This window comes from Nerophis lumbriciformis, linkage group LG20, assembly GCF_033978685.3.
Source record: "Nerophis lumbriciformis linkage group LG20, RoL_Nlum_v2.1, whole genome shotgun sequence".
Classification (NCBI taxonomy): Eukaryota; Metazoa; Chordata; class Actinopteri; order Syngnathiformes; family Syngnathidae; genus Nerophis; species Nerophis lumbriciformis.
Genome location: NC_084567.2, coordinates 3,422,703 through 3,437,977, shown reverse-complemented (window position 1 = coordinate 3,437,977; position 15,275 = coordinate 3,422,703). Strand labels below are relative to the sequence as shown.

Below are 15,275 nucleotides of genomic sequence, written 5' to 3'. Positions count from 1 at the left end.
CCACAATAACCTATACGAAAAGTTCCAATCCGGCTTCCGCTCACTCCACAGCACAGAAACTGCCCTCCTCAAGGTCACCAATGACATCCTCCTCTGGTTCCCTCTCCATCCTCATCCTCCTCGACCTCAGTTCTGCCTTCGACACCATCAACCACTCCATCCTCCTAACACGCCTCCACTCCTCCCTTGGTTTATCCGGCACTGCCCTCTCCTGGATGAAATCCTACCTCTCTGACCGTCAGCAATTCATCTCAACCAACAACTGCACCTCCTCCACTGCCACAGTCACCCACGGCGTCCCCCAGGGCTCAGTACTTGGTCCCCCTACTCTTCACCATCTACCTCCTACCCCTCGGTCAGATCCTCCGACACCACGGCCTTCAATTTCACTGCTATGCCGACGACACACAACTATACATTTCCACCACAGCCACCCACTCCACCCTCACCACCTGCCTCACAGACATAAAAACCTGGATGCAAAAAAAACTTTCTAAAACTCAACTGCAACAAATCTGAAATAATTATCATTGGCCCCGACTCCCTCACTCGCTCCACTCAGGACTTTTCATTAAACATCGACGGCTCCCTTGTCACTACCTCCACCCACATCCGCAATCTAGGTGTAATTTTCGACCCTACCCTTTCACTCCTCCCCCACGTAAACCACATCACCAAAACTGCATTCTTCCACCTCAGAAACATTGCCCGTCTCCGGCCCTCCCTCACATCCTCATCCACGCCTTCATCTCATCCCGGCTAGACTACTGCAACAGCATCCTCTACGGCATCACCTCCAAAACCCTCAACAAACTGCAATACGTCCAGAACTCTGCCGCCCGCCTGCTCACCGGAACCCGCTCCAGAGAGCACATCACACCTGTCCTTCATGACCTCCACTGGCTGCCTGTCAAATACAGAATCACCTTTAAAATACTCCTCACCACCTACCAGAGGTGGGTAGTAACGCGCTACATTTACTCCGTTACATCTACTTGAGTAACTTTTGGGATAAATTGTACTTCTAAGAGTAGTTTTAATGCAACTTACTTTTACTTTTACTTGAGTATATTTATAGAGAAGAAACGCTACTTTTACTCCGCTACTTTTATCTACATTCAGCTCGCTAGTCGCTACTAATTTTTATCGATCTGTTAATGCACGCTTTGTTTGTTTTGGTCTGTCACAGACCTTCATAGTGCCTGCGTTACTGGTGACGTTTCACTCCGTTCCACCAATAAAATGCAGTCACTAGTGACGTTTGACTCCGTTCCACCAATCAGATGCAGTCACTGGTGACGTTGGACCAATCAAACAGAGCCAGGCGGTCACATGATCTGACTTAAACAAGTTGAAAAACTTGTTGGGGTGTTACCATTTAGTGGTCAATTGCACGGAATATGTACTGTACTGTGCAATCTACTAATACAAGTTTCAATCAATCAATCAAAAGTGTGAAGGAAAAAAGACACTTTTTTATTTCAAACGTATATCCCGTCACAAGCCTAAAGACTGACTGCACAGTTCCTGTCTTCACAATAAAAGTGCCGCTCCATCGCGCCTGCGCTTTCAAAATAAGAGTCTCCGAAAGCCAGCGCAAACAAGCTAGCAAGCTACGGAATTTGCCGCCAATGTATTTCTTGTAAAGTGTGTGAAAACGAATATGGAAGCTGGACAAATAAGATACCAAAAACCAACCACTTTCATGTGGTATTAGACAGAAAGGAGGAACTTTTTTTCTCCTGCATTTGAAAACGTGGACGTTAAGCACTGCTGTCTGATTACAATCAATACAAGTCATCAGAATCAGGTAATACACCAACTTATATTCTTGTCTTCATGAAAGAAAGGAATCTATATGTGTTAAACATGCATGTATATTCATTAAAACACCTTTAACATGTAAACAAAAACGGCAAAATAAATAAATATAAATGATATACTGTATATATCAATGTATGTGTATATATGTATATGTATATATATATATATATATATATATATATATATATATATATATATATATATATACATATATATATATATATATATATATATATATACATATATATATATATATATATATATGATATGTGTGTGTATGTTACTCATCAGTTACTCAGTACTTGAGTAGTTTTTTCACAACATACTTTTTACTTTTACTCAAGTAAATATTTGGGTGACTACTCCTTACTTTTACTTGAGTAATAAATCTCTAAAGTAACAGTACTCTTACTTGAGTACAATTTCTGACTACTCTACCCACCTCTGCCACCTACAAGGCACTCCATAACCTGGCACCACCCTACCTCTCTGACCTCCTCCAGCCACACGTCCCGTCCGGTTCCCTCAGGTCTAGTGATGCCGGCCTCCTTGAGGTCCCCAAGACCAGGCGCCGAACCTGGGGCGACAGGGCCTTCTCCGTGGCTGCCCCCTCTCTCTGGAACGCTCTCCCCAGGCACATCAGAGATGCCCCCTCCCTCCCTACCTTCAAAGCCACCCTAAAAACTCACCTCTTCACATTAGCCTTTCCAAACTGACCCTGCCCTAGGTGTCTCTTATTTATTTATTTATTTATTTGTATTTGTATTTATTTTTTTCTAATAAAGTTGTTTTTATCGTGTCCCCCCCCCGCCCCCCCCCCTTTTAATTCTAAAAGAGACAAAACTCAAATAGAATTTGAAAATCCAAGAAAATATTTTTTAAAGACTTGGTCTTCACTTGGAACAAGCGGTAGAACATGGATGGATGGATGGGTCTTCACTTGTTTAAATAAATTCATTTATTTTTTACTTTGCTTCTTATTACTTTTAGAAATACAATTTTAGAGGAAAAATACAACCTTAAAAATGATTTTAGGATTTTTAAACAAATATACCTTTTTACCTTTTAAATGTCTTCCTCTTCTTTCCTGACAATTTAAATCAATGTTCAAGTCAATTTTTTTTTTTTTTTTTTATTGTAAAGAATAATAATTATTTTAGCTTCTGGTTTTTCGACGAAGAATATTTGTGAAATATTTCTTCAAACTTACTATGATTACAATTCAAAAAAATTATTCTGGCAAATCTAGAAAATCTGTAGAATCAAATTTAAATCTTATTTCAAAGTATTTTGAATTTCTTTTAAAATTGTTGCTCTGGAAAATCTAGAAGAAATACTGATTTGTCTTTGTTAGAAATATAGCTTGGTCCAATTTGTTAAATATTCTAACAAAGTGCAGATTGGATTTTAACCAATTTAAAACATGTCATCAAAATTCTAAAATGTATCTTAATCAGGAAAAATTACTAATGATGTTCCATAAATTCTTTTTTTAATTTTTAAAAAAAGATTCAAATTAGCTAGTTTTTCTCTTCTTTTTGTCGGTTGAATTTTGAATTTTAAAGAGTCGAAATTGACCCTGCCCTAGGTGTCTCTTATTTATTTATTTATTTATTTTTATTTGTATTTATTTTTTTCTAATAAAGTTGTTTTTATCGTCGTCGTCGTCCCCCCCCCCCCCCCCCCCCCCCCCCCCCCCACACACACACACACACACACACACACACACACACACACACACACATGTAAAGCGACTTTGGGTATTTAGAAAAGCGCTATATAAATCCCAGGTATTATTATTATTATTATTAGTGTTTCATACAGTATAGGCGACATTTATAAACCCCCGGTTACAATAGTAAAAAACGTACTTTGTTTTGGAAATAAAAAACTGCCGTAAAGTAGGAAACGGAAGTCGCTGACTTTCGGCGCATGGGCAAACAGGTCGAGCAGCTTTGAGACTTTGGCGGCAACAAAATGGCGGGACTTCACGGCCGCGGCTTCCCGGAGAAATGTCAAATGGACGATCTGACAGTTTTATAAATACACCAAGATCCGTCTTTACTTTTTTTTTTAAAGCTCACTGAACGGAAGTTGAGTTTGGAGCGATGGAATGTTGCGTGAAGTGAAGATTGAAGACGTGATAGAAGATGGACGACTACTGCTATGCTAAGATGGCGACGTCCGCTAAAAGAGAACATGAAAGAGAATCAACTTCCAGCAAATCACCAACGGAGATAAAGACGAAAGATGAAGGTGAGTGACTTGACTTTTTATTCATTTAAAAGCTATTGAGAGTGTCGATGAGAAATGAGCCGACCTTGTTGAAGAATGTAAAGAAAGAGCCGCCATGATTGTTAGCTTGAAGAAGGCAGTGGAGTTCACATCAGAGGAGATGAAAGAATGCAAAAGTCAAATGAAGAAAGTGGAAGAGCAAAACAAGCGCTTGTGTAAAGAAAAGAATGATGTGAAAGAAGAGATGTTGGGGAAGAGTAAGAGATGTGAAGAGAAGACTGGACCACATGTCTACATCAACGTGCAGAGGATTGGAGGTCATAAAGAACAAGAATCATTTAATTACTCTCAACTTTGGATTATTGGGAAGTTCTCCACAAGTGTCATAAAGTCAAAGAAAGTTACCAAACAAATTTAACAAAATGTGATTTTTTGTTTTGTTTTATCTATTGTTAAAGGGGAACATTATCACCAGACCTATGTAAGCGTCAATATATACCTTGATGTTGCAGAAAAAAGACCATATATTTTTTTAACCGATTTCCGAACTCTTAATGGGTGAATTTTGGCGAATTAAACGCCTTTCTAATATTCGCTCTCGGAGCGATGACGTCACCATCGGGAAGCAATCCGCCATTTTCTCAAACACCGAGTCAAATCAGCTCTGTTATTTTCCGTTTTTTTCGACTGTTTTCCGTACCTTGGAGACATCATGCCTCGTCGGTGTGTTGTCGGAGGGTGTAACAACACGAACAGGGACGGATTCAAGTTGCACCAGTGGCCCAAAGATGCCAAAGTGGCAAGAAATTGGACGTTTGTTCCGCACACTTTACCGACGAAAGCTATGCTACGACAGAGATGGCAAGAATGTGTGGATATCCTGCGACACTCAAAGCAGATGCATTTCCAACCATAAAGTCAAAGAAATCTGCCGCCAGACCCCCATTGAATCTGCCGGAGTGTGTGAGCAATTCAGGGACAAAGGACCTCGGTAGCACGGCAAGCAATGGCGGCAGTTTGTTCCCGCAGACGAGCGAGCTAAACCCCCTGGATGTCTTGGCTCACACCGTCCCTTATGCCACCGAAGATGATCAAGAGAAGAATATCGACCCGAGCTTCCCTGGCCTGCTGACATCAACTCCAAAACTGGACAGATCAGCTTTCAGGAAAAGAGCGCGGATGAGGGTATGTCTACAGAATATATTAATTGATGAAAATTGGGTTGTCTGCACTCTCAAAGTGCATGTTGTTGCCAAATGTATTTCATATGCTGTAAACCTAGTTCATAGTTGTTAGTTTCCTTTAATGCCAAACAAACACATACCAATCGTTGGTTAGAAGGCGATCGCCGAATTCGTCCTCGCTTTCTCCCGTGTCGCTGGCTGTCGTGTCGTTTTCGCTTGCATACGGTTCAAACCGATATGGCTCAATAGCTTCAGTTTCTTCTTCAATTTGGTTTTCGCTACCTGCCTCCACACTACAACCATCCGTTTCAATACATGCGTAATCTGTTGAATCGCTTAAGCCGCTGAAATCCGAGTCTGAATCCGAGCTAATGTCGCTATAGCTTGCTGTTCTTTCCGCCATGTTTGTTTGTGTTGGCTTCACTATGTGACGTCACAGGAAAATGGACGGGTGTATATAACGATGGTTAAAATCAGGCACTTTGAAGCTTTTTTTAGGGATATTGCGTGATGGGTAAAATTTAGAAAAAAACGTCGAAAAATAAAATAAGCCACTGGGAACTGATTTTTAATGGTTTTAACCCTTCTGAAATTGTGATAATGTTCCCCTTTAAAGCAAATATATATTTTGCAACGAGGAATGCTAGCCACCTAAAATATTCTTAAATTGCAAAATGTCAAAATCTTATTGCATATCCCTACAAGAAATTAATTTTTCAGACGTGGACAAGGGAAACTGCAATTTTTTATTTTTTTTATTTTGCCTATCATTCACAAATATTATGCGAGCCAAGAACACACGTCTTTTTTTTAATTTTTACGATTTTAAAGATGATAAAAACAACAACTTCCAAACGCCCCATTAAAGTTTTATATACACAGTGCAAGTCTGTATGTAATGTGGGAATTTAAATTTAAAAAAAATGTTGGTCAAAGAAAGTTACCAAAGCAAATTTAAGTTATTTGGATTTTTGTTTCATCTGGTGTTGGTCAAGAAAAATATATTTTGCATCGAGAAATGTTTGGAACCCAAAATATGTTTTGTTAAAAAAAATGATTTTCTTAAATAGCAAAAAATCTAATCTTGAATTATTGCAATGTCCATCCATCCATCCATCCATCTTCTTCCGCTTATCCGAGGTCGGGTCGCGGGGGCAGCAGCTTAAGCAGTTGAAGCCCAGACTTCCCTCTCCCCAGCCACTTGGTCCAGCTCCTCCCGGGGGATCCCGAGGCGTTCCCAGGCCAGCCGGGAGAGATAGTCTTCCCAGCGTGTCCTGGGTCTTCCCCGTGGCCTCCTACCGGTCGGACGTGCCCGAAACACCTTCATAGGGAGGCGTTCGGGTGGCATCCTGACCAGATGCCCGAACCACCTCATCTGGCTCCTCTCCATGTGGAGGAGCAGCGGCTTTACTTTGAGCTCCCCCCGAATGACAGAGCTTCTCACCCTATCTCTAAGGGAGAGACCCGCCACCCGGCGGAGGAAACTCATTTCGGCCGCTTGTACCCGTGATCTTGTCCTTTCGGTCATAACCCAAAGCTCATGACCATAGGTGAGGATGGGAACGTAGATCGACCGGTAAATCGAGAGCTTTGCCTTCCGGCTCAGCTCCTTCTTCACCACAACGGATCGATACAGCGTCCGCATTACTGAAGACGCCGCACCGATCCGCCTGTCGATCTCACGATCCACTCTTCCCCCACTCGTGAACAAGACTCCGAGGTACTTGAACTCCTCCACTTGGGGCAAGATCTCTTCCCCAACCCGGAGATGGCACTCCACCCTTTTCCGGGAGAGAACCATGGACTCGGACTTGGAGGTGCTGATTCCCATCCCAGTCGCTTCACACTCGGCTGCGAACCGATCCAGTGAGAGCTGAAGATCTTGACCGGAGGAAGCCATCAGGACCACATCATCTGCAAATAGCAGTGACCTAATCCTGCAGCCACCAAACCAGATCCCCTCAACGCCTTGACTGCGCCTAGAAATTCTGTCCATAAAAGTTATGAACAGAATCGGTGACAAAGGGCAGCCTTGGCAGAATCCAACCCTCACTGGAAACGTGTCCGACTTACTGCCGGCAATGCGGACCAAGCTCTGACACTGATCGTACAGGGAGCGGACAGCCACAATCAGACAGTCCGATACCCCATACTCTCTGAGCACTCCCCACAGGACCTCCCGAGGGACACGGTCGAATGCCTTCTCCAAGTCCACAAAGCACATGTAGACTGGTTGGGCAAACTCCCATGCACCCTCAAGGACCCTGCCGAGAGTATAGAGCTGGTCCACAGTTCCACGACCAGGACGAAAACCACACTGTTCCTCCTGAATCCGAGGTTCGACTATCCGGCGTAGCCTCCTCTCCAGTACACCTGAATAGACCTTACCGGGAAGGCTGAGGAGTGTGATCCCACGATAGTTAGAACACACCCTCCGGTTCCCCTTCTTAAAGAGAGGAACCACCACCCCGGTCTGCCAATCCAGAGGTACCGCCCCCGATGTCCACGCGATGCTGCAGAGTCTTGTCAACCAAGACAGCCCCACAACATCCAGAGCCTTAAGGAACTCCGGGCGGATCTCATCTACCCCCGGGGCCTTGCCACCGAGGAGCTTTTTAACTACCTCGGCAACCTCAGCCCCAGAAATAGGAGAGCCCACCACAGATTCCCCAGGCACTGCTTCCTCATAGGAAGACGTGCTGGTAGGATTGAGGAGGTCTTCGAAGTATTCCCTCCACCGATCCACAACATCCGCAGTCGAGGTCAGCAGAGCACCATCCCCACCATACACCATACATATTGCAATGTAAGATTTTTTATTTTATTATTATTTTTTTTTTAATGTATTTCTACAAGATACTCAATCTTAAGACTTGGACACTTCTTTCTCAATAACTAGTAGCAGTAGTACCTCAGCTTTCATTTATAAACTAATCCAAAGGTGGGTTTTTTTTCAATTTTCCAATTGTCCATCCATCCATTTTCTACCGCTTGTCCCTTTTTGGGGTGGCAGGGGGTGCTGGGGCCTATCTCAGCTGCATTCGGGCGGAAGGCGGAAGTCAACACAGATAGACCACATTCACACACTAGGGACCATTTAGTGTTGCCAATCAACCTATCCCCAGGTGCATGTCTTTGGAGGTGGGAGGGGCCTATCCCCAGGTACATGTCTTTGGAGGTGGGAGGGGCCTATCCCCAGGTGCATGTCTTTGGAGGTGGGAGGTGCCTATCCCCAGGTGCATGTCTTTGGAGGTGGGAGGGGCCTATCCCCAGGTACATGTCTTTGGAGGTGGGAGGGGCCTATCCCCAGGTGCATGTCTTTGGAGGCGGGAGGGGCCTATCCCCAGGTGCATGTCTTTGGAGGTGGGAGGGGCCTATCCCCAGGTGCATGTCTTTGGAGGTGGGAGGAAGCCGGAAGGAACCCACGCAGTCACGGGGAGAACATGCAAACTCCATACAGAAAAACCCCAAGTTCAAAACCAACTCAGGACCTTCGTATTGTGAGGCACTTGCACTAACCCATGTTCCACTGTGCTTCTTGCGGCAAAATATAGAATGACATTCCTAAAAACAAATTTTAATTGGTTCCGTGTCTACCGTGTTTGGCAGTGGACGCGCAAGTTTCTACACCTGTTGCTCCACATCCTGACAACATTTTTCTTTAGTACCGTATTTTCCGCACTATTAGCCGCACCTAAAAACCACAAATTTACTCAAAAGCTGACAGTGCGGCTTATAACCCGGTGCGCTTTATATATGGATTAATATTAAGATTCATTTTCATAAAGTTTCGGTCTCGCAACTACGGTAAACAGCCGCCATCTTTCTTCCCCGTAGAAGAGGAAGTGCTTCTTCTTCTACGCAAGCAACCGCCAAGGTAAGCACCCGCCCCCATAGAAGAGGAAGCGCTTCTTCTTCTACTGTAAGCAACCACCCGCCCCCGTAGAAGAAGAAGAAGCGCGCGGATATTACGTTTCATTTCCTTTGTGTGTTTACATCTGTAAAGACCACAAAATGGCTTCTACTAAGCGACAGGTTTCCAAGACGCAATCTCTCCATCCGCACACGGACTACTATTTCACAGCAACTGCCTAAAGACTTTCAAGAAAAGCTGGCTACTTTCCGTGCATATTGTAAAAACAAGATAGCTGAAAAAAAGATCCGGCCAGAGAACATTATCAACATGGACGAGGTTCCACTGACTTTTGATATTCCTGTGAACCGCACTGTGGATACAACGGGAGCACGTACGGTGAATATTCGCACCACAGGGAATGAGAAGTCATCCTTCACTGTGGTTCTAGCTTGCCATGCTAATGGCCAGAAACTTCCACCCATGGTGATATTCAAAAGGAAGACCTTGCCAAAAGAGACCTTTCCAGCCGGCGTCATCATAAAAGCTAACTCGAAGGGATGGATGGATGAAGAAAAGATGAGCGAGTGGTTAAGGGAAGTTTACGCGAAGAGGCCGGGTGGCTTTTTTCACGCAGCTTCGTCCATGTTGATATACGACTCCATGCGCGCCCACATCACGCTGGTTTTTAATATATTATTAAAGTTTGACTGACCTATCTGACTGTTTTTTTGACATTCCTTTAGCGCAGTTAGATGCGGCTTACAACACGGGGCGGCTTATAGGTGGACAAAGTTTTGAAATATGCCGTTCATTGAAGGCGCGGCTTATAACCCAGGGCGGCTTATGGTGCGGAAAATACGGTACAAACGTCTCGTTGCTGTTAGCATTAGCCACGCCGGGCTATTCATGTGAATCTCCACTATTTTTTTTTAATAATCTACAACAAAGAAAATTATTTAATGATAAAATGAATTCATCACCCAGGCCTAGTGCGGCCTATGAATCGCTTTTTTGGATTTTTTTTGGATCATGTCTGAACTAAAATGTGTTTGTGTTGTTTGTGTGCTGCAGACGTCCAACGGCTGATTGGTCATTCAGAAGAAGTTCCCCCCCAGCCACTGGGTGATGGCTCCACTTTGAAGCAAGAGTCTCCAGAAGAGGAGGACGCTGATCCCACCAAGTTGCCACTGACTGTTGTCTCTGTGAAGACTGAAGATGATGAAGAGAAACCACAACAAGACCACCTCTTAGCTCCACTATCAGATAGTGAGGCTGAAGACGAGGTTGAAGTAACTTTGAGCAGCGATACAGACTGCGAAGGTGATATGAGGACTCACACTGACAACAAACACTCTGGCAGCTCTAAAAAGAAGGGAGGTAAAAAATATTTGAGCTGCTCAGTTTGTGCTAAAAGCTTCACCCGAAAGACTCATTTGAGTCAACATATGAGAAGGCACACAGGAGAAAAACCGTTCATATGTTCAGGTTGTCCGAAAAGCTTTTCTCTAAAGACTCATTTGACGCAGCACATGAGAACACACACAGGAGAAAGACCGTTTCATTGTTCAGTTTGCGGTAAAGGCTTTACTCAAACGGGCAGTTTGACTCAACACATGCGAACGCACACCGGAGAAAAACCCTTTGTTTGTTCAGTTTGTGGTAAAAGCTTCTCCCAAAAGAGCGACTTGAGTGGACACGTGCGAACACACACGGGAGAGAAGCCGTTCGTTTGTCCGGTTTGTGGTAAAAAATGTTCTCAAAAGAGCAATCTGACCGGACACATGAGAACGCACACGGGAGAGAAGCCCTTTCACTGTTCGGTTTGTGGTAAAACATTTTCAAATAAGATCTGTCTGACGACACACACAAGAACGCACACAGGAGAGAAACCATTTAATTGTTCAGTTTGCGGTCAAAGTTTTTCGCAAAAGACCAACTTAACAGCACACATGAGAACTCACAGAAGAGGAACCGTATAATAGTTTTGTTTTTCTGTTTTTGTCCTGCGTGCCATTTTTATGCATACCTGCCAACTACTCCGGTTTTCCCGTAATTAGTACGGTTTTCATCAACCTATTCCGGGTTACGGTTGCAGTGATAAAAAATACGGTTTTTCATTAATTAAATTATTTTTTTTTTTTTAAGTTTTATTCACGAAATCGCGTAACAACAATGACATTCGACCTGCTTCCCGTAACTTCCTATCGAGCCATTCCGCGAGGCTATTTATAGCACCGCTGCCAAGCACGAGGCACCTGTTGTCATTGTTTCCAAACGAGCGAACGATCATGGAATCAGCCGGAGAAAAATCGCATACGAGTCTTAAACCGAAAAGAAAACTGCAGTCATTCCGTGAAGAATATTCAAAAGCCTATCCGGGAATAATTATCCGTTCCAAAAAGGGTGAAAACTACGCGAATTGCATCTTGTGCAGACAAGATTTTTCGATCGGACACGGAGGAATTAGCGATGTAAAAGACCACGTTGGGACAAAAAAACACAAGTCTAATGCCGTTGCTAGCGATACAAGTGGAAAACTTTCAACGTTTTTCGGATTTTAGCCACAAAAAGGTAATGACACCAATGTTATCTATTGGAATTGTTTAGTACTGCTATACTGTTAAAAGTGTTTATACTATTTATGCTTTCAAGTCCAAGTTGAAGTAATCTTGTTAAATGTTGACAGCATAACTACCAAAATACAGAAGTATGTCCTTAATATTTTTGCAGTGCTATTTCTGTTCAAAAGTTAAAATGATTACATTAGAGATGTGATGTGCCACTTTTCAAGTGTCTGATGGCTTCAATTAATTTTCATTAATTTTGAATTCTTTTGAAAGGCTTACAAAAAAACTACATTTGAATTGTAATTCCATGCTATTGACAGGACTATTAATTTTAATGAAGTTAGCTTACCATGTTTACAGTATGATAATTGTGATAGAAATGTGAATTTTAGGCACAGAATATTTTTTACAATTGAACAAGGCAGTAGATTATACAAGCTTGGACAGAAAGTTGATAATGACACCAATTTTTTTTTTTTAATGGAATTGTTTAGTACTGTTTTACCATTTGTTTACTGTAAAAAGTGTTTATACTGTTTATACTTTCAATGAACAAATTGAAGTCTTGTGAAAGGTTGACAGGATAACTGGCATTAACTGTCAAAATCATTTCAAACTATTGAAGTTAGCTTACAGAATAAACATGTCAATCAACCCATATGATTTTTGCTGTAATATTTTTGTTTTGAAAAGTCACTGTGACTGATAGAAAAGTGATGGTTTTAGCAACATTTTAACCTGTCTGAATGCTAATAACCATTTTTGCGTCGGAGGGCGAAGCCTGAACCCCCCACCAGGACTTTGTCCTGGACTTACCGGGGCCTGCGGCCCCTGGACCCTGGCTACTAGGTTTTTCTGATTTCAAAAGTTGGCAGGTATGTTTATGTGTTAGAAGAAGTTGCCTTCTGAGTGAATCTGTGACCGCAAACTCGGCATGAAATGTTTTTCTCCGGTGAGTTGGAGTGATGCTAAAAACAGCAGCTAATGGATGAACACAACATGGATGGTGTTTCCCCTCACCTTTCTTTTGGATTACAATGTGATATTTGTTGTGTAGCAGTGTTGGACATACAAGCAGACACAAGAATTAAGTATGATTTATTTGCGGTAACCTTTTTATAGCATAACACTTTTTATATATTTCTTGTGCAAAAAAAAAAAACTGTTGGATTCTACCTGAGCTGCCTACAGTTCTTCTCATCACCACTAAAGACTTGAAACTTGCAAAACACTGACTTTCAAGCAGACCAGAAGGCAAGAAAGCAGTGGAAACAGGAAGCACGCAACACAAAGTGAAAAGAGAGACCAGCACAACAGAAAGCAGAGTGCATAAACTACAGTGACCCCTGCTGGCGTCATTAAGCCACTGTCTACACAATAAATATGATTAGCGTTTGACACATAAATTGGAAAAGTAATGTTTCCACATTCTTTATAGAATAAACATGTACATGTCATTTTATTTTTTTAAGTGATTGACAAAGTACGACTAATATACAAGATATACAGAATATATCTGATCTATTCTTATTTTTAATATTTGTTTAAAGAAAACCTCCACGAAATTTATGTTGATTAAAATGAATTACAACGATGTTTTGTTAAAAATAAAGTTTTTTTTTTTCTAATGTTTCTTTTTTCTTTTCTTTTTTCTTCTTTTTTTGGGGGAGGGGGAGGGGTAAGGGAAAAAGTGTATGTTTCTCAGTACCTGTATTATGATTTCCCTATCAAATGAATACATAAATATCATTTTTTCTAAATAAAGTGGTACCTGTATTATGATTTCCCTATCAAATGAATAAATAAATATAATTTTTTTTAAATAAAGTTATTTTATGAAATAAAGATAAAAACTTGATACAAAGAAAAAATCTGATCTATTATATATATATATATATATATATATATATATATATATATATATATATATATATATATATATATATATATATATTTATTTATTTATTTATTTATTTATTTAAAGAAAACCTTTACAGATTTTAAATTGATTAAAATTCATTACAACGATGTTTTGTTAAAAATAAAGTTTTTTTTTCTTTTTCTAATGTTTCTTTTTTCTTTCTTTTTCTTTTTTTTTTGGGAGGAGGAGGGGGTAAGGGAAAAAGTGTATGTTTCTCAGTACCTGTATTATGATTTCCCTATCAAATGAATACATAAATATCATTTTTTCTAAATAAAGTGGTACCTGTATTATGATTTCCCTATCAAATGAATAAATAAATATAATTTTTTTTAAATAAAGTTATTTTATGAAATAAAGATAAAAACTTGATACAAAGAAAAAATCTGATCTATTATATATATATATATATATATATATATATATATATATATTTAAAGAAAACCTTTACAGATTTTAAATTGATTAAAATTCATTACAACGATGTTTTGTTAAAAATAAATTTTTTTTTTTCTTTTTCTAATGTTTCTTTTTTCTTTCTTTTTCTTTTTTTTTGGGAGGAGGAGGGGGTAAGGGAAAAAGTGTATGTTTCTCAGTACCTGTATTATGATTTCCCTATCAAATGAATACATAAATATAATTTTTTCTAAATAAAGTGGTACCTGTATTATGATTTCCCTATCAAATGAATAAATAAATATTTTTTTTTTAAATAAAGTTATTTTATGAAATAAAGATAAAAACTTGATACAAAGAAAAAATCTGATCTATTTTATATATGTATATATATATATATATATATATATATATATATATATATATATATATATATATATATATATATATATATATATATATATTTATTTAAAGAAAACCTTTACAGATTTTAAATTGATTAAAATTCATTACAATGATGTTTTGTTAAAAATAAAGTTTTTTTTCTTTTTCTAATGTTTCTTTTTTCTTTTTTTTTCTTTTTTTTTGGGAGGAGGAGGGGGTAAGGGAAAAAATGTATGTTTCTCAGTACCCGTATTATGATTTCCCTATCAAATGAATAAATAAATATAATTTTTTTTAAATAAAGTTATTTTATAAAATAAAGATAAAAACTTGTATGAAAAATGTTGATAAAAGCGGTTGCATTTCAAAAGTGTAGTTTCCGATTAATTCAGGTCATCAATCATCAGTACATGTCATTTTATTTTGTTAAGTGATTGACAAAGTACGACTAAGATATAAAGAAAAAATCTGATCTATTTTTTTAATATATATATTTATTTAAAGAAAACCTTTACAGATTTTAAATTGATTAAAATTCATTACAACGATGTTTTGTTAAAAATAAAGTTTTTTTTTCTTTTTCTAATGTTTCTTTTTTCTTTTTCTTTTTTTCTTCTTTTTATTGGGAGGAGGAGGGGGTAAGGGAAAAAGTGTATGTTTCTCAGTACCCGTATTATGATTTCCCTATCAAATGAATAAATAAATATTATTTTTTTTAAATAAAGTTATTTTATGAAATAAAGATAAAAACTCGTATGAAAAATGTTGATAAAAGCGGTTGCATTTTAAAAGTGTAGTTTCCGATTAATTCAGGTCATCAATCATCAGTACATGTCATTTTATTTTGTTAAGTGATTGACAAAGTACGACTAATTAAACAAGATATAAAGAAAAAATCTGATCTATTT

At 39.5% G+C, this 15,275-nt stretch overlaps 1 protein-coding gene across 1 annotated transcript; it reads left to right on the top strand.

The window, feature by feature from the left end:
- The first annotated feature begins 3,810 nt into the window (after window positions 1-3,810).
- Window positions 3,811-11,451, top strand: LOC133619195 (uncharacterized). Its single transcript, XM_072915327.1, has 2 exons — window positions 3,811-4,080; window positions 10,171-11,451. Exons 1-2 carry the CDS (start codon window positions 3,975-3,977, stop codon window positions 11,076-11,078), a joined length of 1,014 nt encoding a protein of 337 aa, XP_072771428.1. The 5' UTR covers window positions 3,811-3,974; the 3' UTR covers window positions 11,079-11,451.
- The last annotated feature ends 3,824 nt before the right edge of the window (window positions 11,452-15,275 follow it).

Coding starts and splice junctions, on each gene's coding strand:
- LOC133619195 (XM_072915327.1), top strand. CDS start 3,975: ATGGACGACTACTGCTATGCTAAGATGGCGACGTCCGCTAAAAGAGAA. Junction 4,081..10,170: donor GATAAAGACGAAAGATGAAG/GTGAGTGACTTG, acceptor TGTGTGCTGCAG/ACGTCCAACGGCTGATTGGT.